The sequence below is a fragment of the Phyllopteryx taeniolatus genome, chromosome 2 (assembly GCF_024500385.1).
Source record: "Phyllopteryx taeniolatus isolate TA_2022b chromosome 2, UOR_Ptae_1.2, whole genome shotgun sequence".
Taxonomy (NCBI): domain Eukaryota; kingdom Metazoa; phylum Chordata; class Actinopteri; order Syngnathiformes; family Syngnathidae; genus Phyllopteryx; species Phyllopteryx taeniolatus.
This window is the reverse complement of record NC_084503.1, coordinates 37736785-37764382: the sequence shown is the minus strand read 5'-3', so window position 1 is coordinate 37764382 and position 27598 is coordinate 37736785. Positions and strand designations below refer to the sequence as shown.

The following is a 27598-nucleotide window of genomic DNA, read 5'->3' as shown; positions in this document are numbered from 1 at the left end:
GCGACGGACTCTAATCATTTTGCAACATTCTAGTTTACGGCCGCGCCGGTCCAGAAATATTAACCAGTGTGCTCGAAAGAAGTAAGATTAAGTTTACTACCTGCCTTTTTGAAGGAATAATTTCTTATTATATAAACTAGATCCATTTATTGTGGCTAGATTCAAATTTTACACTTACTCATATGGATACTTAGCGTCAAGCACACGCTGTGGTTTGAACGTGACAACTGACGCTACATTTCTCCTCCTATGACATGGGATATTAGCTAACTTATTAGAAGTATTTTTACGTCGTGTGGCACGAAGATCTGTCCGATTCCTTCACGATCATGCCTATTCAGCTGACAAGTCAGGCTTACTGTAAAATGCTCTTGCACGCCGCCAAGTATCCGCACAGCGCCGTCAACGGGTTGCTGGTTGCAGAAAAAGCCAAGGACAAAAAGAAAGACAGTCACCACGATCCGGTCTTGTGTGTCGACTGCGTGCCGCTGTTCCACGGCACACTGGCTCTTGCACCCATGCTCGAAGTTGCCTTAACATTGGTGAGTCTCTCTTTTTTTTTTTTTTTTCACCCGCAGGTTCCATTGGATTCATTTAGATTATTATTATTTTAAGGAAATGGAAAGGGAAAAAAACATTGGGGTGTATCTGGCGGCGCAACCCAAAGCACAAGTTATCATCATCATTTCAGTTTAGGGCAGCAGTAGTCAATCACTTTTCTGCCACCTAAAGGTGTCCTGGCACCTGTTGTTTACAAACATTATGAAATGGTGTAAAAAAATCATCACATCAGATAATCTCCATCCTGAGCGGCATATGGTTGAAGCTTTATCATTCTTTATCACCGCTGTGTTATTGGTAAACTGCATGCGAGACAAAGTCCAATATTTTGGACTGACGAATGTAATAGCGCACCAGTTTTGTCAATAACATTCAAGTCAATGCTTGACTCACTCTTGACAATATTATTAAATAATCATGTCATTATACACAAACAAAACACATTATTGTCCAGCTGGATACAATGAAAACTAGTTGAAGAATGTTGGAGTTAACGATATAAAGTGACAATGAGTATAATAACACCTAGTGTCTTAGTGTTCTCCTTTTGGGATTAAGTGTTGCATAAAAGCCATGAAACACCAAAGAAAAGTGGTAAATGGACTGCACTTATAGCGCTTTATCTACACTATCGCAGTGCTTTACAAAGCCTCACATTCGTACATCAATGGGCGACTGCTGCCATGCAAGGCGCTGCCAGGCCCACTGGGAGCAAATTAGGGTTCAGTGTCCCAAGGACACTTCGACATGGAGACAGTTGGAGCTGGACGACCCGCTCTACCTACTGATCCACAGCCGCCCAAAGCAAAAGCAAAACATGCACAGTTAATCCTTTAACACTGGCTGACTTGAGGTCTGATGAGGTCTCGTTACAATTTGAACTCTGCAATGTTGTGTGACTTTAAAGGCATATTTCACACAAGTTTGGTCAAATTCCAAATTGTATGAGCTCGGGGTACGACGTCAGAATTTGCATGATATGATGTTTATCGGGATGACAATCATTAATATCTTCACTTTGATTGTACATTTGTAAGTTGATCCTTTTGATATCTGTGTTCTTCTCAGATTGACACATGGTGTAAAGAAAACAATTATGTCATCGCAGCATACTATCAAGCCAATGAACGCACAAAGGATTCAAGGTAATGAGACCTCCCTGTTTTGTTTTTTTATATAATAACCGGTTGAAACACAGGTATGGCACTTTTCTATTTTTCATCCTCTCCTTTGCAGACCCAACCAAGTTGCTGAAAAAGTGGCAGCAAGGATTTCTGAGTGTTTCAGTGAAGCCGCAATTGTTATGGTAAAAACCGAATTTTGACTTTTTTATTTTTCCTTACTGCTCCATTTGTTGTTCTATAGCATATTCTTTTACAGGTCTGCCTGTTTTTTTGCTGTATCCCACAGTATTATTTTAAAACTGAGTAGAGTAATGTTGTGTGGAGCCGAGCCAAGCTTGCGAACACTTGTGTTCAGAATTAACCAATCGCAGTCAAAGTTATGTTAAATGGGAGTCAGCACCAGCCACCACCCACCAGCCACAATTTAAAGTGCCTCTGATTTACCCCAATTAAAGTTCAGATGTTCTGTTCTTTTCCTTACTTTTTTGTAGTTACATTTTACAGCAGGTCTGTAGGTCCGGGCATTAAATATACCAAGACCTTCAGCATTCTACTAGAAAGAAAAAAAGAAGAAATGTCAGGAAACGCTTGCTTGAACAGCTGAACTTAACTTGAGGTTAATCAGAGGCACATTAAATGTTGGAAGGTGTGTGCTGACTCCTATTTAACATGAGTTTGAATGTGATTGGTTGATTCTGAACGCAGCCACATCCCAGTTTATCAGTTATTTATTTTTACTCAACCTCTGTAAAATATTAAACATTTTCCCCCAGTTGAGTTTTACAAATTGTAGGTCACATCAATGAGTGAAAGTTTTGAATTGAATGATCTTGGTCTCATTTTTAATATCACAGAAAACTAGCGTTTGAACAGGGTTGTGTATTTTTTTTTCCTTTCACCGTATGTTATGTTTGTTCTCAGGTTGACAGCAGCAGATTAAAAATGAGCTGCCGCGAACCCATTGTGCTCATTTATGATCATCACGAAAACAAATGGAAAAGCAGAGATGTCAATCTGTAAGGTTCTCTCAACTTGGAGGGTTCAAATGAAATAATTGTTCAAATGAAAGCTTGACCCGTTCTTCCATGTTTCCAGCGACTCCTTTGAGGACTGGAGCGAAGCGCAGAAGATCACGTCGGCTCTTCTCGAGGGTAGGTCCTACGAAAATTTGATTGACTTTGACAATCACCTGGACGACCTCAGGAACGACTGGACCAACCCGGTGATCAACAAGTCTGTCCTGGACCTGTGTTAAGACCGTCGGCCGTGCAAGCTTAAAAAGCGTATGGAGACTGATGCCATTGCTACTTGTGGCACAGGAGCACACAATGCTCAACGCTGTCCCGGTTCCACTTGAAGTTCTGCTATTGTCCAGAACTTGTGGAACATTGACCGTTTATTAGGTCAAATGATCTCAAGGGCAAGCACCTGGTGTGCACTTTGGGCAGGTAGTACAGACACAATATGGCTCAGTGCATTGTTTTTTAAGAGAGAAAGAGAGATTGCTGTGTCTATTTGTAGTTATAAATTAAACATAGAAAATATTTGATCAGTTTTCTTCTTCTTAACATTGATATGAAGTAGCCATACATAGATAGAATCCCAAATAAAGTGTGCCTTGAGATAATAGTTTCTGTTCCGTGACCACATTTGTAACTCAAACACTTGTATCCCAAATCACATTTTCCCTTTGAAATGGATGGAAATGCCATTAATCTGTTCCAGCCCCCCCCAAAAAAATTAGTAAGAAAAATAGTACTCTATATTTTACTTCATAAAAACATACAGTAATGACAATTAAATGGAATGTAAAGAATTAAACAGTTTTTGACAGATTTTGCTTCAATTCAATGGACATGGTGCTACTCCTGGTGTACAGTGGGTACGGAAAGTATTCAGACCCCCTTAAATTTTTCACTTTGTTATATTGCACCTATTTGCTAAAATCATTTATTTTTTTCCTCATTAATGTACACACAGCACCCCATATTGACAGAAAAAAACAACTGAAATTTTTGCAAATTTATTAACAAAGAAAAATTTAAATATCACACAGCCATAAGTATGCAGACCCTTTGCTGTGACACTCATATTTAACTCTGGTGCAGTCCATTTGTTCTGATCATCCTTGAGATGGTTCTACACCTTCATCGGAGTCCAGCTGTGTTTGATTATACTGATTGGACTTGATTAGGAAAGCCACACCCCTGTCTATATAAGACCTTCCAGCTCACAGCGCATGTCAGAGCAACTGAGAATCATGAGGTCAAAGCAACTGCCTGAAGAGCTCAGAAACAGAATTGTGGCAAGGCACAGATCTGGGCAAGGTTACAAAAAAATGTCTGCTGCACTTAAGGTTCCTAAGACAGTGGCTTCCATAATCCTTAAATGGAAGACGTTTGGGACGGGGCTTAATAGCAGAGTGGTCCGACGGAAGCCTCCCCTCAGTGCAAGACACATAAAAGCCTGCATGGAGTTTGCTAAAAAAAAAAAAAAAAAAACACCTGAAGGACTCCAAAATGGTGAGAAATAAGATTATCTGGTCTGATGAGACCAAGATCTCAAATTGTTGGCCTTAATTCTAAGTAGCATGTGTGGAGAAAACCAGGCACTGCTCATCACCTGTCCAATGCAGTCCCAACAGTGAAGCATGGTGGTGGCAGCATCATGCTGTGGGGTTGTTTTTCAGCTGCAGGGACAGGACAACTGTTAGCAATCGAAGGAAAGATGAATGCGGACAAGTATAGGGATATCCTGGACGATAACTTCCAGAGTGCTCAGGACCTCAGACTGGGCTGGAGGTTCACCTTCCAACAAGACTGACCCTAAGCACACAGCTAAAATAATGGAGTGGCTTCAGAACAACTCCGTGACTGTTCTTGAATGTCTTTTAGCAAATGGCTGCAATATAACAAAGTGAAAAATTTAAGGGAGTCTGAATACTTTCTGTACCCACTGTATGTGTCTTTCCCACGTAGGGGCAGTACAATACAGAGACAAGAAGAGTTTCACAACTGACTCCATACGCTGCAGTAATATTAGCCCTTTTTCCCCCCCGCATAATATAAAGAACATGAGGAATATTGTTGTTTGTTACTGTTTTCAAATATCCGTTACCTAAAGAGTTAATGGTGACACACATGCTGTTCGTTAGCCCCTCTATGCCGTTTTGCATTAAGCTAATGGACTTTTGTAAGGCAAAGTTACGTGGTTACACATGTAGTTGAATTTTTTTTATATTTGGCTTGATGGAAAACGTCAAGTGGGAGTGGCAAACAGCTTGAAGCTTCCCTTTTTAAACATTATTCACTATCTGCCAAATTGCTACTTGCTGTGAAGTGAGTTCAGTTCACTGCCACCATACAGTGATTGTATCTCAAATTTTTGATTGTAAGTCAAAGATTAAAAAAAAAAAGACAAACGAGGGCTCATATCGAAAAACTTGTAAGTCAGGTCACTCGTATCTCAAGGCAGAACTCAGTGATTTGAACTTGTAGATTGTACTGAGGAATGATGACAAGGTTTGTTGCAGTTTTCACACATCCAAAACACATTGTTTAAAAATTACAGCACCGTAAGACATTTTTTACTTTCGTATAAGCACCAACAATCATACTGTTATTTTTATTAAGTTATTCCGATTTCCTCTCTAGATCACAGAAATGCATTACTTTTGTTTTGCCCGATTTGCTTTATGTGTTACTGTATATTTGCTCCAATGAGCCCTCTTAATTCTTCTTTCTAGAAACCAGAAGACTGAGTACGGTATGATTGTGAAGATACAATGCAAGAGTTGTGTTTGAGATTCCTATTTGGCAGCAATAGCCTGTAACTTCAGTCATGTATGGTCATGACATTTTTACAGTTGTTTCTTTTTACTAAATGTACTGTCATACTCTTTATGGTATATGTTGAGCACTGCATTATCGTTGGGAAGTTCAACTCAATCACGTCAGCTTCAAGGGAATATGAATCAATATTTCAATTTTTTGTGTGTTGCTTTGATTTGTGGATTAAAATGATAAACAGTGGCATTTATTTCACTTTAGATGTTTTGCATTATAAAATACACAATGATAAGTGACTTGCAATTTAGTTGATGAAATTATCCAAATCAAATGGCCCTTCATAATATACACATATACAGTGTGTATACAATATGTAAGAACTTAGATATCCATCCATCCATTGCCAACACCGCTTATCCTGGTTAGGGTCACGGGGTGCCGGAACCTATCCCAGCTGACTTCGGGCGAAAGGCGGACTACACCCTGAACTGGTCGCCAGCCAATCGCAGGGCACATACAAACAAACAACCATTCACACTCACAGTCACACCTATGGGCAATTTAGAGTCACATATATTCATTATTAATGAAAATATATTGTATTAATACCCCCTCGGGACAATTTCTCTAATATACATTCACCACTCTAATACAGAAATTAGTGTTTTTTTTCTAAATTCTACATATTGGTCTGCTAAAATGACCACGGTGCTTTTTTTTGTGACGTCACAAAACATTGCTTGATAATCGAGCACAACACTGCACATGGGCCACACAGGGACAATGAGGACCTAGTTGAAATGAACATTATTCCTGCATATGCACTGAAGTCCAATTCATAAATGATGAAATACTTCCAGTGTGGCTCCCTATCAACAGTATGAATGAAAAAGCAATCCCAGTACATTTGACAGTTTTAGAAATAAATGTGGATGTCGTCCAAAAATTTCAATTGTCATTAATTAAATGCGCGCCAAGGCGACCGTTTGGTTAGCACATCCACCTCAAAGTTCTGAGGACCCGGATTCAAATCCGGCTTAACCTGTGTGGAGTTTGCATGTTCTCTCAGCGCCTGCGTGGGTTTTCTCCGGGTACTCCCGTTTCCTCCCACATCCCAAAAACATGCATGGTAGCTTCATTGAAGACTCTTAAGTTGTCCGTAGGTGTGAATGTGAGTGTGCATGGTTGTTTGTTTATATGTGCCCTGCAACTGGCTGGCGACCAGTTCAGGGTGTACCCCGCCTCCTGCCATCCATTTTCTACACCGCTTATCCAGTGGATGGATGGATGAATTCAATGTCCACAATATGATTTTTAGTGGAGACAGTAGTACACCTGGTGCCGTTCACACGTTCATCAGAACTAAAAGACAGCAGATGTTTCTAGAAGGACAATTAATCATTTATGTCGTCCTTATCAAATGAAGCACTGAGGGATTATTTTTTTTTACCTCCAACCAAAGTAGAGTTATGAATTGAATTGACTTTTGATTTGAGCGTCAGCCTCACAGTTCTGAGGACAGGGGTTCTATCCCCGGCCCCGCCTGTGTGGAGTTTGCATGTTCTCCCCGTGCCTGCGTGGGTTTTCTCCGGGCACTCCGGTTTCTTCCCACATCCCAAAAACATGCATTAATTGGAGACGCTAAATTGCCCGTTGGTGTGACTGTGAGTGCGAATGGTTGTTTGTTTGTATGTGCCCCGCCTCCTGCCCGATGATAGCTGGGATAGGCTCCAGCACGCCTGCGACCCTAGTGAGGAGAAGCGGTTCAGAAAATGGATGGATGAATGGATGTTATTGTGAAGTATTATAGACGTATGTCAGAATCTGAATCATCTTTATTTGCCAAGTATGTCCAAAAAAACACACAAGGAATTTGTCTTCGGTAGTTGGAGCCGCTCTAGTACGACAACAGACAGTCAATTGACAGAGAACACTTTGGAGACATAAAGACATTGACAAAAAAAAAAAAAAAACAGTCACTGAGCAATAAAGGGTTGCTAGTTGTCTGGTAATGCAGGTAAAAATTTATTTATTATTATTTTTTTTACAATTGTGCAAAAGATGCAGAGTCCTCTAGCACTTAGAGCAAGCAGTTCGAATGACTAATATTGCAATAGTCCGTTGCAATGACCATTGTGCAAAGGGCGCCGAGACTTCAAGGAGTGTATGCAGTTTAAAGTGACGAGTCGGGCGATAATCTGGGACAATGTTGATTGTGCAAATGTTGAAGATACTCCTCAAGCAGTGTGCAAATGGAGCAGATGCTACTCTGGCATGAGTGGCCAGTATTGGTCAACAACAGATATGCAAATAGTGCAGCGTGGCGAGACTACTACAGTGAGTGCACGAGTAATGTATAATTGGCCCCATAGAAATGTGACAACGAACTCAAGTCAAAAAATTGCCAGCATGTTGTCATGGAGTTGTAGGTTAGCTGTTTAAGAAGTTGATCGTTGGAATGTCTGTTAGTTCTAGTTTGCATTGATCGGTAGCACCCACCTGAGGGAAACGACAACTGCGGCTGTCTTTTCCTGCAAGCCAGGGTTTTACAGTTCCTTAATTGCTCCAGATTAGTTTTTTTTTCCCACTTCAGTAAAGTGGTGGCAGCTTTGAAGCTGTCTTAAATTTCACTCAATAGCACGAAGCAAAAAAAAAATGAAGCCAACGCCGGCTCATAAATCAAGGTAATTATTTGTTTGAATGAGTTAAAAAAAAATAAAAAAATCCCAAACTCACCGGATGAGGAGTCATAACAAGCGTGCACAAGCCTACGATGTCATCATATGTGAGCAACAGAGAAGAGTTTTTACTTGAGTGTGCGACATCACCTGGTCCTGATGTTGAAAGCTGGGGACGAGGAAGAGCAGGACAAAGAGGAGGGGAAGGTAAAGGAGGACAGGTAGGAGGAGGAAGAGTAGTAGGAGGACAAGTAGGAGGGGGCCCACAAGTACGACAGGTAGGACAAGGAGCCAGATGGCTCTTGGCTGCACAACAGATTTGAAAATGAGAGCGCACATCTGAAGACATCCAAAGCAAGCAAGCGTTCATGACTTTTGGATATTTTTTACAGATGAAAGACCTGTCTCTGTAATGGCAGGAGCAGTCGTTGAGCTTTCCATCGGCTCTCAGTTCAACGCAGTCGTCAGGTTGTTGAGTTCGCCTTTATTCCATGGGAGGAAGTCCTGTGCATCACATCAGAAATGTGACTTCAGTGTGTCGTTTTCAGGATGCTTTTCTCACAATATAATCTTTTTTTGGAATATTACAAGTTTGTTCTGGCAAAATGACTTTATTCTCATAATTAAAACAATATAAAATGACCAGTTTGTTCACATTGTCCTTTCATTCTTGTCAAATGACAATGCACTTCTCTCGTCTAATTTTTGGTTTTGGTCATTTTTTTCCCCCTCATCATTAAAACTGATTTTATTCCCAAATTCCAACATCATTCTTGTAATGCAACGGCCTAATCATTGCTTCAAATGATTTTTTCAGTTGAAATTACTTTTTGAAGGATCGAATTTCATTCTCAAAAATGTAATCTTTTATCATCAGAATCAGAATCCTCTTTATTTTCCAAGTATGGAATTTGTCTCCAGTAGTTGGAGCCGCTCTAGTACGACAACTGACAGTCAATTGACAGAGAGCACTTTTGAGACATAAAGACATTGACGTTGTTTTTCCACCTTTTTCTTGTAATCACACCACATTTGACTTTTTGTGTGAATGCCATAAATTATTCATTTACCAGGTAGGTTCCGTCAGTATACTTAAATACTGGACTCCAATAAAAAATCATGTTCCACCACTCGATCCTCAGTCCCACCCATACGTTCCAGTCATACTCATGCCGCAACATATCTTTGGGAAAGAAGAACATCAGCTTTAGCACAAGAACAGAAGCCAAACTCCATGAATTTTGTCAAGCATTGTGGGATGATTCCTGGCATTGACAGGAACGCCCAAAGACCAGGTGAGTGTTCTGACCAGGTGAGCGTTCTGTGCGACACAGTACTCATCGGCAGCATCCCAAGAAATGAACAGACCTTTCGAGTGATGGTAACAATGACCGCCGTACGGCTCCCACCCGTTGCTCACATCGCACTGTGGCTCCCGACTGGCTGTAAACATATTTTAGGGATTAGTCTTACACGTGGCATGTTCTTGTTCTTCATAAAACCCGGTCTCCATATCAGCATGATGTTCTCCGTGTGGCGTCTTCTGAACAAGACTCAGGAAGTCTGCCATTGTCCCCTGGGCGCCCATTTTAGCGTCACTTTGGCCATTTCGTGGTTGCCCTCCACATTGTATTCCGTTGCTAAATAATTGCGACTCTCTCTTGACAATAGATCATTTGACCAATTATTTCATTGTATACATGCATCCAATTGAATACATACATTTTAATGCACCAATTAAAGCAAAATAGCAACAATCCAAATTGACAAGACAGCTGCTCATGAAGCACGACGATAAAGGTCCATCCATCCATCCATCCATCCATCCATCCATTCTCAACACCGCTTATCCTGGATAGGGTCGCTGGAGCCTATCTCAGCTGGCTTCGGGTGAAAGGCGGACTACACCCTGAACTGGTCGCCAGTCAGTCGCAGCGATAAAGGTCACACCACACAACTTTTAAAGTCCAATGCATGCACTATTCAAGCATTGCTTTAAAAAATGGGACGGCGTGGCTGGGGAGGGTGAAGTCTGGGCTTCCCTGCTAAAGCTACTGCGCCCACAACCCGACCACAGACCCAAGGCTTTTACTGTGAAACTCTGGGTAATTTTAGCAATTCGGAATAGTTCACGGGATGGCTTGAATGAGGTGAACACAAAGTTGGAATGGTTCAAATTGATCGAGGAACGTGGAAACGAGGTCAATATATAAAAATGTCTAATTTGAAGAGCTAGGGAATTTTAGCAATTGGGAATGTTCACAGGATGGCTTGAATGAAATGAACAAGTTGAAGTTGGAATGGTTCAAATTGGTTGAGAAATCAGAAAACTGGAGGTAATCATGTAAAAATGTTGAATTTTAAGGCTCTTATTTTGAAAATCTACGGAATTTTATCAATTGGGAATAGTTCACAGGATGAATGAAATGTGCTGAACACGAAGTTGGATTGGCTCAAATCGGTCGAGGAATGTCAAACTGGAGGTAAATATGTAAAATCAATCTCAGACTTTTATTTTTAAAATCTAAAACATTTTAGGAATTGGTTATAGATCACTGGATGGCTTGAATGAGATGAACACCAAGTTGGAACCGTTCGAATTGGTCAAGAAATTTGGAAATTGGATGGAAAAATACATTTATACATTTTCAATTTCAGGCTTTTATTTTGAAAATCTTGGGAATTTTAGCAATTGGTAACAGTTCCTGGGATGGCGTGAATGAGCTGAACATGAAGTTGGAATGGTTCCAATCAGTTCAGAACTAGGGAAACTGTAGGTAACTGTGTGAACATTTTGAATTTCAGGCTTTTACTTTGAAAATATGGACAATTTTAACAATTTGGAATAGTTCATCATAGTGGCTTGAATGAATTGAACACGATGTTGGAATGGTTCGAATCAGTTGAGAAATGTTGAAGGAGAGAATCATGGGAAAATGAAATGTAGGTGAAAACTGTGGAATTTTGGTCATGAGGGAATTTGGGGAAAGTAGAAAACATTTTGTAGATGGAATGGTTTGAATTGGTCAGGAAATGTTGGGGAAAGGAGCTTCCCTGAATTGCTCAGTCATTCACGAGCAAAGATGGGGAGAGGTTCACCTCTTTGTGAACAAGTGTGTGAGAAAATCAACATTGAAAAAGGGGGTTGATGGTCCACACGGATCTGATCCTTCCCGTCATTTCTCAAGTGCATCTGAACAATCAGCCTCAAGGATGATGGGACGCGGCTTGTCATTACAAGGTCAATACGATCACGTCCTCCCCTCTCCCCCTCCTGACAGCCTCGGTAAAAACAAACAAAACAAAAAAAACGTATGTGGTCTTGATAATCATAGTCTATTTCTCTTGTAGTTCAAAAAGTATGATCATCTCAGATTAACATAAAAAAATATACTGTATATTGTGAGGTTTCTGTGGAAAATGTCCCTTACATTGGGTTAATCTTGGAAATAGTCAACTGCATTGCATTGAATAGTGATATTATGTCAAACTGGGTCCAGACTTTCTTTTCTACAGTCTCAGCAGCTGACCATTGTTGTACATTGTGTCACTTGTTAACCCTAACTAGCCAAAGTGGGGTTCTAGTTAATCGAGTTGTAATGTTGAGCAACATGACAGGCTGGTGAAGTTACCTCACCGAGGTACACTATACCGATATCGGAGAGCGGTAAGGGGGTCATTCCTGATTTCAATATACTGTACTCACAAGACTGACAAAAAAAATGCAATGACAAAATTTCAACCTCAATGGACCTACTACCTCTTTTTTTCTTGGAAAATAAACACACAACTCTACACAGGAAGGCCAGTGCCCAAATTTGAACTCCGTGCAACCCAGTATACTACATGGAGATGGAGAAGACATCACAGCAGCAGCTGTAATAGTCGCTCTTCGCAGAAAATAAAGCATATGTGCCTGCGAGCATTGTTATATTGTCTGTAGACAATGTTGCTCCACCATTTATGTTCAAATACCCATTGCTTAAAAGGATATAACACTCTATGTCATTTCCCAGTGTGGGTTAGCATTAGCATTAAGCTATCAGACTTAAAGACAAAGCAATGTGGTTGTTTTAAACATCCCCTTCCGTCAACATTTAATTGTTTTTATAATCTTTTATGTTCTTTTATCAGGTTTGCAAGATAACTTGGATGTAAAATGCCTAGAAGTTCTGCTAGAGGTGGGAGTTGAAACTCCTTCTGACAGGGGATTCTGCCAGACGTTCCCAGCAGACCCTCACAATGCGTTTGGGTCACCATTTGAGTCAACTCACCACCAGGTAGTGATCAGTTGATAGCTCCGCCCCTCTCTTCACCCGAGTCTCCAAGACATGCGGCCCCAAGTCGGATGACACGACCACAAAGTCGATCATCGAACTGCGACCTAGTGTGTCCTGGTGCCAGGTGCACACCCCCCCCCACCCCTCCCCAAGGACTCCAAAAAGGGTGGGTACTCTGAACTGCTGTTTGGTGCATAGGCACAAACAACAGTCAGGACCTGTCCCCCCAGCCAAAGGCGGAGGGAGGCTACCCTCTCGCCCACCGGGGTGAACCCCAATGTACAGGCGTCGAGCCGGGGGGGCAATAAATATACCCACAGCTGCTTGGCGCCTCTCATCGTGGGCAACTCCAGAATGGAAGAGAGTCCAAACCCTCTCAAGAGGACTGGTACCAGAGTCCAACCCGTGTGTAGAGGCGAGCCCGACTATATCTAGTCGGAACTTCTCGAACTCAGACACCAGCTCGGGCTCCTTCTCTGCCAGAGAGTTGACATTCCACGTCCCTAGAGCCAGTTTCTGTAGCCGGGGTTCGGATCGCCAAAGTCTCGCACTGCACCCGACCCATATGGCTCCTCCCACAGGTGGTGAGCCCATGGGAAGTGTTGTTCAGTCATCAGTCATATTTAAAAAAAAACAAAAACAATATTTCACAAATTCTGCCAGGGTATGTAAACTTATGAGCACAACTCTACATAACATATATGCAGTCATACGTACCCCTGCCATATTGGAATGAAAGTGTAGGCTACACCTTTTTTATAATCACTAGGAGGCAGTGGCATATTAGAATGAAAGTGCACACCTTTCTCATAACCTCTAGGTGACTATGGCATTTTGGAATGAAAGTGTACAGCTTTTTCATAACCACTAGATGTTGGCATACATGTGAAAGTTTTTTCCATTTGCCCCTATACCTATGTATAATGCACACTATTGACTTTTGGCAATTTTTGGGGGAAAAAAAATGTGTATTATACACAAGAAATTACAGTACACTTAGTGAGCTTAGTAACACTTCAGAAAAACATTGTCTCTTACCATGCAAAGTGAAAGCCATATATCAACACTCAGACAACACCAAATGATAATAAATAACATTTTTGTTGTGATAACATTTCAACTATTGTGTAAAAAAATATGACTTTTCTTTTGTTAAAATTACTTTCTCAAATATTAGGATTTAATTCTCAAGTAATTCTTGTTGCATTTTCATCTTTTTCTTATCATCACACCACATCTTATTTCTTGTTAAAAGACAACTTGTTGGGAAAATGCCGTAAAAGATCAGTATACCAAATTTTGTAAGTCAGAAAGAAAAGGCATATCTTCCACCTTGTTATTTTCAGTTCCACCCATGCGTCCCAGTATGGCGAGCGCTTCAAGCCATCTTTGGGAAAGAAGAACATCAGCTTTAGCACAAACACAGAAGCCAAACTCGATAGATTTTGTGAAGCATTATGGCATCATTCTTGGCATTGTCAGTAATCCCCAAGCGGCAATCTTGGTGCTCACCAATCAAAAACTTCAACTCATCTTCTGAGTGGAAGCTGGCCAGCATCCCACGAAGTTTTGAGCAGATGTCTCGAGAAACAATAGCAATGATCATCGTACGGCTGCCAGCCGTTGCTCACATCGCACTGTGGCTCTTGATTGGCTGGAAACTATACAATATGACCCACAACAAAAATACATTTGACACACATGCCTAACACGATACCCTATGCAGTACTAGTAACCTAACACTTTACTATTTCCTGACAAGTAATCAGGTTAAAGTTCACTTTTTCAAGCCATACTAAATGATTATTTTATGAGTCACACAAGGTAAACAGAGACTCTTTGGCTGGCAGAAGAAGACACCAACAACTTATACACATGCAGCTGGTAAACCACCTGGTAACTTGCAATATACAACAAACATGACCAAGATGCCAGTGTTTGTCATAAAACCCGCAGTCAGGGTTTAATGAAATAAAATTGCGGGGAAGTGTTCCACCGTTGCTACACTATTTTTGTCATTTTCCTTAGAAAAACGTCTTTAAAAGGCTGTAAATATCTGTGTTCATGACTGTTGCTGCTAGTTTATTTTTCACATACCCTGTAATATTTACCTGCCATGTTAAACACATAATCCTTTGTGGGTTGATTATTATGTACCGTCGGGAATCCAAGTTTGCCTCACTGCTCAGGTTGTACAGTAAATAGTTTCCATTTAGTAGCCCCCCCCCCCCCCCCCCAAAAAAAAATCCACTACCACCCTAAAGTCCCAATGACTCCGCAGTCTAAACCCCGACTCTGTGCTTCATTTATCCACCTACTATTCAATCTGTCAGTGCAATAATCCATACTCCATCCATGTGCAATACTACTATACATAGATACAAGAAATATGTTCATTATCTTCTTGCATCACTAGTTAACTTTTGTTGTACAATAAATATCTTATATTTCTTATTTATTTTATTGTTTTTTAAAAATACTTTACATACATGTTTGCACTGGAGAAGGAGATGCACTTTCAATCCCATTGTTTGTGTATAGTAACAAGAAAAGGCATTCTATTCTATTAATTATGTGTTAGATAAATTGTAGAAGTTATCATTTATTTGCTTAGCTTGCATTAGTATAATGGACAATTTTAGATGTCTCGCCTTCAAAAAGAAGACTCAGCATCATCCGATGGAAGGGCGCCTGAACCAAGGACGTGATCGGATGTGGTCGGGTCGTGACAGGTGTTGGTTCAATATTATGTGTTGTGTCTTATTACTTAGAACACTATGTCTGGAAAAAACCCTCTTATAATCAAATATTTTGTGTTGTGTCTTATTGCTTAGAACATTATGATTTGTAAATCCCTCCTATTTCAAATAAAAGCAGGAGCGAGGGGGGGGGATTGTTTAGAGCGTGTTGAGAGACTGTGATCTGAACAATCTCCCATACGCCCTCCTCATGAGAAAAAGAAACCAGCGTCTTCATCCCTTTTGTCTATTTTTTATAATGTTGGGTAAGATAAATCCAACATTATGTGATAACTGTATGTTTTTATAAAGTCTAATATTATAATGTGCTAATTTTCCTCATTGAAACACATTGTTTTGTTTTTGTTTTTTGGGAGGCTGGGACAGATTAAAGGCATTTCCATTCATTTCAATGAATGCAGAAAGATGATTTGAGGTGTGAGTGTTTTGAACAAGAAGACCAATAAAGATATTTATGTTTAAAATTTATTTCTGAGAGTATATGTATATTATATTATATTTTTAAATTCCGTTTCAAATTTGTTTGCTGTACCGCCAAAGGCATATTGCTTGCATGACGTCCAGTAGCCAAAGGCTGTGCTGCACTGTATGTGTTTACAGAGGAAACTAGTGGGTAGAGAACAAGGAAGGAACATTTATTGTCATTTCTTGTTACATGTTTTAGCAGATGTCTGCGACCCACCCAAAATGGACCCACAAGTTGAGAATCACTGAAAACCTTGTGAAAACATCCATTGCAATCAATAGAACAAGAGAAAAAAACTGATGAAACCTGTCAACAGAAAATAGATCTTCAGACAACATAGCTGTGGTCCTGCACGGTGTAGGGGTCTTCAGACCTCTTATTCCCATCAGATGGACATCTCATGAGTGAAACTGCTTCACCCGAATGAAATAGCTTCACGGAGCGGCAAACTTGCCACCTCCAATATGGCGGTGTCGTTGACGTATAATTTAGACCGCTAGCGACATCTCGGTACATGTCTATGCACCCATTGGTCCAATATCTGTGACGTCTAGCCAATCACGGCTGTTTGGTTCCTATGCTGTTTTTGTTCGCGGGAAAGTTTATGCTAGCAATGACAAGCTAGCCAAGTTGTCGGATGCGTTTTGTGTCCGTCAACGAACAACTATGGACCCTTCGGAGGTCGAGTTCCTGGCCGAGAAAGAGTTGGTTAAGATCATTCCCAATTTCAATCTAGACAAGTTATATTTGATCGGGGTGAGTACGTCGGGCCGTTAATTTAACGATTACCTTCTAATTTGTAGAAGTAGTTAGTCAAAACGATGGCGTCGAGTACCTTCTCGAAAGCACGGAGAGTGCATTGTATTATTATATTCGCAGGGGGACCTGGGACCTTTTAATCCCGGCCTGCCGCTGGATGTCCCCGTGTGGCTGGCCCTCAACCTCAAACAGAGACAGAAATGTAGAGTCGTTCCACCTGACTGGATGGATGTTGGTAAGAAAACATACTGCGCAGTTTTCCAAACCTTATTGCGCCAGGGCAAACATAGGCAAAATGTCACGGCACACCACCACGACAAAACGTCACAAAAGATATGTATACTCAAATTATTATGCTCTCTTCTCAAATTTCCTCACAGATGTATTTATGCAGTGTGAAATCTGGGCGTGTTTAGTTCAACACAAAGCTATGATTCTGTTGCATTCTGCCCGCCCCTAGTTAGTCGAAATCAGTGTCAAACTTTGGGCTACGTTCACCGAAATTTGATCTTGATATTTGTGGCTTAATAAGCTATAAATAAAAACTATTGTATTGGTGCAAATAGTTACAAGTACATGCGGAAAATATACACATTTATTAATTATTATCTTGTTGCAAATCATGAGCAGAATGAAAATTTGTAACACAAACCATTACAATTTCAACAGTATTACAACTATGTTTTTTCCCCATTTACACGTGCAAATTGCAGATCAAAGTCGAACTATACTAGGGGTGTCAAACGTAGAACCTGTGGGCCAGAACGGGCCATCAGTGGGTCCATTCCAGCCTGTGGGCATAGAAAACATGGTTACTGCTATATTTCCTTTCTTCAAAAAATAAATAAATAAATAAATTGGCCCTGTTCGACCAAGCAGAATGGAGGATCTGTATCCGTTTTATACCGGAACTGTTTTACTGTGTCAGAGTGGCGTTTTTAAGATGGCGCTGTAGTTTCTTAATATTATAATGGATATTTATTGAGAATCAGAGTCGATCAGTCGAACAGAACGGAGTTTCGAGAGGGGAGTGTGAAGAGAAGACAAAAGACAAAGCACTAACTTAGATATGAGTGTTGTATGGGGCAGTAGCGCTACACCCCGTGAGGGAAGGACAGGACAAGATAGGACAGGAGAAGAAGCATGCAGGGCACGGGTCGTGAACCCGTCTGTACAACTGAAGTGTAGTGGGAGTGACTATGTAAATTCTAAAAGTCTATAGGACGAGAGTGTGAGTGAGGGGATACCCAAGCAATTATTTGTCGCAGTAAGTGAGTGGCCCCACACCCAGCGAAAAAGTTCCAGGGGTGTGTGCCTGTGGGCACATGCAAGTGAATTGACACCGTTTCGCACGCACAATGACTGACAGAAGTGTCCTGTAATTGCTGTGGCTGCACCGCGGCGGCTGAGGGCCCCACCCACTCAATCGGGAGGCGGGATCGGGCCCAGGAGTCTGCCCGAGAGCAGCCCGGTTCCACACCGAGGGACCCAGGGCTGTCCGCCGGCCTCACCGAGGCGCCACGACAACCGGCCACCCGGAGGAGGCCGCAGGGACCCAATGCCAACAAACTTGTCTTCGATGTGGCATACAGATGTAGCATTTCTCAAGAAAATCCCAAAAGACTACATATTCTCTCTTAAACAAAAGTAAAGTGACTTATTTTAATTTTTTTAACTCAAGGGTTATTGTTTCCTAATAGTAAATAGTACATAGTCAGTGTCAAATATTGCTCACATTCAATTGTTTTGGATTGTTTTAGCGTGTTAATAATTAACTTGTACTGGACGTACTTGCCTGTTGGCTGTGATGACGTGTAAGTAAAGTTAATTCAAACCAAGTCCAGTGCGTGAAAACCGTATATAAAAAGGCATGTTAAATATATAATTGAATATTGGGTTTACATTTTGTAATATCAAACGAACTGAAGTTCATTGAAGTGTTTAGAAATATTGGTGGGGGTAAGCTCACAGGGAATGCAATTCATAATACTGGTGAAATTGCAATTGTTTTTGTCAAGAACTTTCATATTCCTCATATGATTTGCAACAACAAATTTTCAAAAAATAATAAATGTGCATATTTTTCCAATTGATTTGCTTCAAAACAATGGGAAAGTTTTGCAATATTTATAGCTTATTATATTTATAAAAGAGGTAATTATTTTTTTACAGAACTTTAGTGCAAAGTCGACAACATTTTATATGAAATAGGCTTCGTTTGCCACTGAATCTTTGCATCTTTTTAGCCTTCACAATTTCAGAATGTCATAAAAGTGGTTGTTTGTGCGCCCTCTACAGGACAAAATTAACAACAGTTACTTTTATTGAAAAAATAGCAGTGAAAATGTTCTCTATCTATCCCCATGGGCTGGATTGGACTCCATGATGGACTGGTTCTGGCCCGTGGGCTGTAAGTTTAACACCCCTGGTCTAAATGATTGAGTGTCTTTGAATAGCAGTATAGGTTTTTTGATTCTTAAATGTGATCACCTGCTCTGTTGGCTCATTTACATTTTATTTACATTTTATTTATTTATTGATTTTTTTAAATCTTCCTGTGGTGCCTTGACGTTTCAGGGAAACTTGAGGAGATGCGAGAGCTTGAGAGGAAAGCGGCCACCTTCACACCTGTTCCCAGTCTGTACTACATGGAGCTGACCAAACTGCTGCTCAACCAGTAAGTTGCAAAAGAGTCATCCCCGTCTCATTCAGCGAACATTCACTTCACGTCGTCTGTACCTACTAAATCCAAAAGTGCTTTGTTTGTTTGTTTGTTGTGCACAGTGCGTCTGACAACATCCCCAAAGCCGATGAGATCCGCACACTAGTCAAAGACATCTGGGACACGCGTATCGCTAAACTCCGACTCTCTGCAGACAGCTTCATCAGTCAACAGGAAGCTCATGCGAAGGTCAGAGCATCACTTGTACTTTGAGGCAGGGGGTGTTTTCCAGGACCTCCTTTGTGGTCCCCATCCAAGGAAAACTACATAGAGTAAAAAACAAGATGATGGATAAGCAAATACAGGTATATTCTTGCTTTTTTCTTATTTTTTTTGCCAGTGTTTGACAACAAGCCTGCTAGTAAGGGGTCCCATTAGGGAGCTTCCCACGTCATGACGTGTCATTGCAGTTACAGTTGGCGGCGGTTCCCCGCATGCCAAGCGATTGAGCTCTGCACATCCACAGCGTGCTGCAACAGAAAAACTGCGACCCTGTATTGGGTTTTCAGTGTCAGCATACAGTTTGATGTACAGAATTCTTTTATTGAACCACAAAAACAAGGCACCATTGTCAAGGAAGTGTATTGCCACAAAGAGAGGATACGGGCAAGAAGAATAAGGAGAAAGTAACTAATAATTAAGAGCTTCATTCATTGACTTCACTCGTGTATTTCAGTGACAGTAACTCTCCGCATTTCGCTTTCTAGTAGGCATAGGTACATTATAAATATAGTTACGTTTTATTGTAAAACACTATACAGTGGTTCCTTGCGATAAAGAGTGACCCGACGTGATTTTTTATTTTTTTTCTTCCAGATACGAGCTGCAGTTCCGCTTTTTTTTTTTTTTTTTTTTTGCTTGTAAGCAAAGATTTGATACAAGCGCTTCAAAAAAGTGGCTTCAAACTGTTTGTTGACTCCTAGTTGAAGTTTACTGCCAAACTAAGCATCAAACAGAGTTAAACGTGTATGAAAAAAACCTTAGCTTTGCCTTAGAAAAGTATGTTTAGCTTAATGCTGACAAAACGCCATAAATGGGCTAACAATATCATCAGTGTTGCCGTGTTATAACGCCTTAAACAGTAGATATTTGAACACTAACAGTGAAGCAACACATGTAGCCAGATATAACAATACTCAGACATATATTCTTTATCCTCTGCGAAGAACGACAAATATTACTGCGGCTTACAGAGGAGTAACTTGTGATCATCTCCATGTATATTCATGACTGTATTATACTGCCCCCAAGAGGCCAAGGCACATACACCAGAAGGAGCAGCACAACATTCTATTTATGTCATTACTGTATGTTTTTAATAAGTACAATATTACCGAGTGCTATTTTTCTTAACGTATTACTTGGGGGGGGGGGGGGGGGGGGGAATCCTGGAATGGCATGTCCATTAATTTTAATGGGGAAAGATGATTTGAGTTTTGTGTGCAGTTAGGGAACGAATTCAACTTGTTTCTCGAGGCACCGCTATATATAATTGGTATCGGTACGGGTGGGTCTCGCTTACGCTTCAAACCAGGAAACGCTTTTTTGGGGAAGGAAAACTAATTGACATTTTTGATTGCGTGTTACATCTGCCCACTGTTAACCGGCGATTCAAATTTGGAATCACAGCAAAACTAGCGGTCGACACTCGGCCACTCATGAAAATGAGTTGCCGAACCATGTTGAACGTCCATGGGCTCACTCCACTCTTCTTCATCTACAGCTGGACAACCTGACTCTGATGGAGATCAACACCATCCGGGGGTTCCTCCTCGGTTCGCTCAACTGCATGTACAAGTTGCGCTCCAATCTGCAGCCGGGATCCAGTAAGGGACAGTTTGCGGATTTTTGAGGGACGCACCTCGATGCTTCAATCGATAACGACTCAAGGAGCGCCGGGATAGCGGTGTTGGACTTGTTTTTACTATCAACGTCACTCTTAGGACTTCTACGATGATGTCCATTCCACGTGTCTGGCACAGTATATTCAGTTTAAGAGCCGATACATGAATGTTGCATGATGTGTTCTAAATAAAAGGTGATAATAAATAGTGATTTTGTAGTTTGTTCTGTTTTATGGAAAGCTATTCAAGGATTCATTCAGTATCTCTGACGAGTGAGGCAGAACTGTACTAGTTGATGTCTGTGTGAAGCGAAAGATAACTCGTAGAATTTTATATCACTACTAGTACCAGTAGCACACAGTTCTCAAGTAATGCGCAGTTTTGCCTCACTAGTACCTTAAGATTGAGATCAAGCATAGCGAATAAAAGCTCATATGAGTTTATGGAAACATGTTTGAGCATTTATTGTAAACCAAAAAAAACAACAAAAAATAGCAAGACACAGCTATTTGCTTATTGCGCTGAATTGCCCTAATGAGGTAAAAGAGCGTACTCGTAAATGGACCCTAAGCTGCATATTAAAAGAAAGAAATGTTCAAACTACTAGTAAGACAGTTTTTCTATTAGTGTGCTGAATTGTCAGAACAAAGAGTATACTATGCCATAGACCTTAAGATGGATATGGAATAAATGCTCAAACGGCTTTATGAAAAGTCAATTGGAAAACTGTTTCTAGACACGGTCAGTCTACTAGTGCATTGAATTGTGTTATAGCAAGGAGAAAGTACACTAGTACACGGATGTTAAGCTGGATATCGAATAAATGCTCCAACGGCTTTATGGAAAGCTAGCATTACACTCACACACAAAACAACAACAACAAAAAAACAGGGACACTTCGAAGGCGAGACCAAGGTATATGAACATTTTTGAAATATTTTATTTTCTTTTTTTGTCTGAAATCACAGCCAAATATTCATAAATACCTAATTACTACATTCAACAAAGAATATATTACATTACAATGGATTTTTTTTTTTTTAAAACAGGATTTCACAGAATCGAGACATCCTCCGACGAGGCGGGGCTTACGCTGTGGACTGTGCCACCCTCTCGCACTCACCTGGCCCTCAAATAAATGGGCTGTGATGCTCCTGACTTTTAGTTTGGGCAAAATGAATGGACGTGAAACGTTTGAGCTACAGTTTGATTGACGAGGGTCTAAAATAAATGAGGCACTTATTCATACGCTCATAATGAGGGTGTTGTGCTTCCGTTTTGCTGATTTTCCTTCCGCACGTTATCGGGACGGACTTAACGGTGAAATCCGCAATCCGTGCATGTGATTGGTTCCTACAAGTCTGAGTGGAGCCACAGAGGAGGCTGTAAACACATCAGTTTTTGTGTCATTTTCAGTTTATTACATGTTGGCAACGGATTGGATAATTAGGGACAATCCTTGGACATCGTAGGAGGGACACGACGGGAGTTTAGAGGCTTTTTAGCTTTTTTTTTTGTTTTTTTGGCTAAATCATTTTGAATTTAAAATGTATTGTTTGGCACTCGGCCCTTCATGGTTGTGGAGAAAAGGCTTGGACCTGGCAAAGGGCCTGTTGCTTGATGCTATTTTGATGTGTGTGAGGAGGAGTCTTCAATAACTAGCAAGATCAGCTGGCCACTTCATGTGTGTGTGTATATATATATATATATATATATATATATATATATATATATATATATAATGTATATATATATATATATTTATCAAGGCAAGCCAATCAAGTAACAAAAACTGGCTTGTGTGCACACTTCAGTGAGAGGCAAACATTTTGTTAAGTCAGCGGAGAAGAAGCTGAAATGGACGTCACGCTATGCTGTGAATAAAAAGGTGGCAAGGGCACGCGTCGGCACCTCGGAAGGAACTTCATCTCGTAACCGCTCGCTGCCAGTGAAGATAAGATCCTGTGTTTTCTCTCAAGCTGTTCTGGCCAGCAGCAGTACAAACACTAAAAGCAAGGCTGCCTTTTGCAAACACCGCCCCCCCATCCCCCTCCGAAAAAGCATAAACATATAAAAAAAAAAATGGCAGGCTTTTTTTTTTTTTTTTTTTTTTTACTTTTAAAAGAACAATGATTAAAATAATAAACTTACAAAAATTCTTTTAAGTCTTCATATTATGTACAATATAAGGCTGAAGCCCCTTTTTAAAATTCTTATTTTCAAATTTTCCTATTTTGAAATAAAACATTTCCTTAATTATTTCCCCCCAAAAATGTGCATTTCAACATTCTGACCAAATTCAAATATGTCTTTGTTGTAACACAGTACCACCAGGTAGTTCTTCAGCTATTATTCATAAGTGCATGTCCAGATGGAACGCTCGCAGTGCCGCCGTCGTGACTTCACTTCCTGACTGGCCGCGAGCGTTCCTTTGGACTTTCGGAGTGTCTCTTCTCCCTCGTTGGCAGGATTGTCTGTGTTTTGGGGTGGCGGTGATGAAGAAGAGTGTGTGACAAGCAGGACTCCACCGTATCCCGGAGCCTTCGCCGAGCTCATTTAGTGGCTACGTTGGCACACGTTGGGTTATGGCGCCAATTGCCCCTTCCTTCACTCTTCTATCAGCACTTCTTCTCCACCATGGAGCCGAGTCGATTGGGATAATCTACTGTGAGTCTGAGAGGAGAAGTATCTAGGGGAGGGGGGCATTGGATGTGGGCTTTTTTGTTTTTTGGAGGGGGGATGTCACCTGGGAGGGTAGCCCTTGTAATGTCCGCCTCTGGGCCAGTGCGTCTGTGGCAGAGTCAAACACTTCCTAAAGTGCTCCAGCTCCGCTTGCAGCTTCTCCCTTTCTACCGCCAGCTTCTGCCTCTGGGACATCAGCTCCTGCAGGGCCAGGAAGCAGAAATCAAACACAATGCTAACATTACCATTTATTAAGATTACTATATGTAGTATGAATTCCTGACATAGTTGTGGTTCACGATTCACATTTTATTCTGTGGAACCTATCGGCAACTATTAGCTGAAAAACTTCACCCGTTCACAGTTTTTGGGCTCTAAGATGCTGCCAAAGCCATGTCTAAATCGGAATTGGTGTCAAGGAAGTACAGTGAACCCCGGCTATTCGCGACAGGGCTCGGTTTATACTGTACTGTAATTTGTATACAGATGCCACATGATGGTGGCACAGGATTACTTTTGTCTGATACTCCTCAATCCACGACACCAGTTCCTCGGCACACAGATGCCACCAAAGAAATACGGTTATTGCGTAACGAAGAATATGTTTAAAAAAATAAAAATAAAAATCAAGAGTAGCTTGAGCTTAGCCTGGGTTGTTAGTGGAAACTACAGAGAGACTATACATCTTCACCTCTGGTGCATTTCTTCCTTTTTTGTTTTTCAAATCATCTGTCAGCCATTTCATTTTCAAGGTAATGTTGGAAGAGAATTTTTAAATTATATTAAACTGTTAGGGATCACACTTTGTGGTATATTTACTGTTTGAATTAATACTATAGGCAATTATAAAAGAAAACAAATACTACTTTTACGATCACTATTCCTAGCCACGACTCAGTCCCTATCCCCAAAATAGTTGTTAGAGATTCTGCAATAAAACAAAATTATTAAAAAAAAAAAATCTAAACGCTGTTTAGGGAACAAAAATGATTTCTTGGGCACTTTTAGAGCAGCATGTATGAACACGACAAGAAGCTAGCTTACAGGGACAAGCAGGACAAAAGGAAGGAAGGAGGGCTGCTGCATCTGTATCAGCATCTCCATTGAGTATGATGAATTTTAGTTTTTGTTTTGTTATTAGATAGATCAATAACACAATATGGACATTCATCAATCTTTAATTGTAAATAAAACATGATATTCAGTCAGTGTGTGTGTGTGTGTGCATGAAAGATTTTTTCAAAGAAATGTTTCTACTGCAGCCTTGATTTTAGCCAGGAGAGGTCACTGTAACTTACGCTTCAAGTCATGAACATATTTTCGAAACAATTGGCCCCAGCGGTTCAGTTCTTCACAAAAGCGTCATTTGTACGCTTCATCCTCCAAAGTCCTCCACAAACTTGCAAGACCAGACCCCTTGTTTTCAAATGTCCATAATATTTCAACTGTAATTGTGTGTATACATGTCCTCTGAAATGATCAATATTTTACCATTTGCTCAAAGCAATGAATGCACTTTTCACTTTTCTATTCTTCTCCCTACTATTTCACACGACTGCCAATTCTGTATATATTTTTACTTATTGCTGTTATGTTGTGAGAACAGACTGAGGACATCCATCCATTTTCTGAGCCGCTTCTCCTCACTAGGGTCGCGGGCGTGCTGGAGCCTATCCCAGCTGTCATCGGGCAGGAGGCGGGGTACACCCTGAACTGGTTGCCAGCCAATCGCAGGGCACATAGAATCAAACAACCATTCGCACTCACAGTCATGCCTACGGGCAATTTAGAGTCTCCAATTCATGCATGTTTTTGGGATGTGGGAGGAAACCGGAGTGCCCGGAGAAAACCCACGCAGGCACGGGGAGAAGATGCAAACTCCACACAGGCCGGGACGGGGATTGAACCCCGCACCTCAGAACTGTGAGGCTGACGCTCTAACCAGTCGCCCACCGTGCCGCCACTGAGGACATTGTGTTACATAAATTGTACAAATGTATGTATATGTCTGACCATATCACATTGCTGAATCGCTCAGTGCGTGTGTGTGTGTGTGTGTGTCTTACCCCCATGGTATGCGAAAGCTGCTCAGCAGTGAGACTGAGGTTGTAGTTTTGAGCTTCCAGCCGTCGACACTGGTTCTGCAATACGTGTCGCTCCAGGGTTTGTTCTGAGAGAAAATGCAGAAAGAGGGTTTTAAAAAAAAAACAAAAACAAAAAAAATGGTGTTTAAAAAAAAAAAAAAAAAAAAAAAAGGGCAGTGAACATGACAGGTGCGACCTGAAGAATAAAGCCTTTGTTAAAGTTTAAGGGAATTAATGATAAGATCATAATAGTGGGATAATAAAGACGTGTTATCAAATGTCTTGATACAAATCCGGACTAGCAAGGATATTTACCTCCACCTGGCGACCAAGATGTGCTACAACAACTCATTTAGTTAGTTCATATGCAATGAACTAAACAGGAATTAAATATGATATTATAGAATGACTAAATAAATAATTAAACAAAGGGTCTAAGACAGAATTCCTACCTTCAACGTATTCCTGATAAGCTTCAAATATGGATTCAATCCCTTGCCACTTGGAAGCTGGCACCGCCTCTTCCTCCCCCTCCTCTTCGTCGTCGTCCTCCTCTGAGGCAGACAGGTCCTCCCTCGTCCCTGAGGCGTCGCGGTGGAGCGGCGCGGAGAAGTGCTGCCCGTTGGGCTGAGGGTGAGGAGTGTGCGCGTGTGCGAGAGCCGACTGATGCGTGCTCGAGTGTGACTGGGAATGCGGAGGCGGCCTGCCGGGGGCGCGCTGCAGCTCGGGAATGTTGTAATGGACAGAGGACTCCTGCAGGGGAGACGATTCGGACATCCCGGTAGCCCCGCCTGGAAGCACAATGAAGGGTTTGTAAACTTCAAAAGGAGTGGAGGGACTGATGAAAATGAGACTCTGTGTGCCCATGATTCCCATTATTTTGTTCAAGGGAGTGTCTAATACTTTCTAAAAGATAAAACAGAGAATATAATGATACTTGTCATAATGTCCCACAGCTGACGGTGACTTATCGAAATTAAAGTGGGCGGCAGTAATGTGAGCTCTGAGAAATAACGATAGCAGTCTTTAAAAGGAATGCGCTCTTGATTCAAATAAATGTCTCTTGAGACACATTCACTGAATGAGCTAGCAAAAGTTCTTCACAGACACCAAGTCAGATGATAGGAGCCCCAGGAAAGATATGAAAATGACAATTATCGCATGACTTCACAATAGGAGCGTAAGAACTAGGACTCTAACAGTTCAACAAAGTTAAGATTCGATTCTTATCTCGATTTCTGACCCACAGTTTGATACCCGAGTCAATTTTTTTGTAAACAAATGAATATAATGAAGGTAATATTTTTAAATGAATTAACATAGCATTATGTTTGTTGTATTATTGTATTAAGAACAGTAAAATATTTATCATGTATATAATATCATGCGTGAGTGGATTTTGGCGGCCCAGTTAAATTAGTTTCGGCATTTTTTGAATCCCTTTCGGAATGCAGTCTCGATCATGTCCACTACGCGACTTCCATCGCTGTCCGCAAAGTTTGAATCAAGGCAACTGGGCTGTTCTGAATGAGAAAGGATTTTAAACTGAAGAAGCTTTTTGGATTCAAGGTGAAACGTCTTCAACAAACAAGAACAGTCGAGTTGCCTTGATTTACGCCTTTGCAGATTACAATGACCTGGGATACAAATGACCGTCACCAGAAAAAGTAGTCACGACACGCAGTTGGATGAGGCTTCCTAAATAAATGTATCTTTAATCTAAGATGACCTTTTAACAAATAATTTACGATAATAATAATTACACTAAGTTTGGTTGCACTGTGACCTTATCTGGCTGCTGTATCTGGACTGGAGACCCGAGCGCTGGGAGATGGCAGGCAACACAGGTTC

General features: G+C 40.9%; 3 protein-coding genes across 3 annotated transcripts in view; 2 read left to right on the top strand and 1 right to left on the bottom strand.

Annotated features, from left to right (window-relative positions):
• On the top strand, positions 1-5723 carry emc8 (ER membrane protein complex subunit 8). The gene is made up of 5 exons (XM_061766081.1): positions 1-542; positions 1630-1706; positions 1798-1867; positions 2607-2701; positions 2781-5723. The coding sequence occupies exons 1-5, from the start codon at positions 330-332 to the stop codon at positions 2938-2940; spliced, it is 615 nt and encodes a 204-aa protein (XP_061622065.1). The 5' UTR covers positions 1-329; the 3' UTR covers positions 2941-5723.
• Positions 5724-16220: 10497 nt separating this feature from the next.
• gins2 (GINS complex subunit 2) lies at positions 16221-21199 on the top strand. Its single transcript, XM_061749729.1, has 5 exons — positions 16221-16412; positions 16536-16650; positions 18993-19092; positions 19200-19326; positions 20861-21199. Exons 1-5 carry the CDS (start codon positions 16323-16325, stop codon positions 20987-20989), a joined length of 561 nt encoding a protein of 186 aa, XP_061605713.1. The 5' UTR covers positions 16221-16322; the 3' UTR covers positions 20990-21199.
• Positions 21200-21903: 704 nt separating this feature from the next.
• gse1b (Gse1 coiled-coil protein b) overlaps positions 21904-27598 on the bottom strand; it is a 198045-nt gene continuing 192350 nt past the window's right edge. The window contains exons 15-17 of the mRNA XM_061766079.1: positions 26200-26538; positions 25730-25833; positions 21904-23864 (exon numbers count right to left, since the gene is read on the bottom strand). Of these exons, the coding sequence (XP_061622063.1) occupies positions 23724-23864; positions 25730-25833; positions 26200-26538 (584 nt within the window). The 3' untranslated portion in view covers positions 21904-23723. The remainder of the gene's footprint in view (positions 23865-25729; positions 25834-26199; positions 26539-27598) is intronic.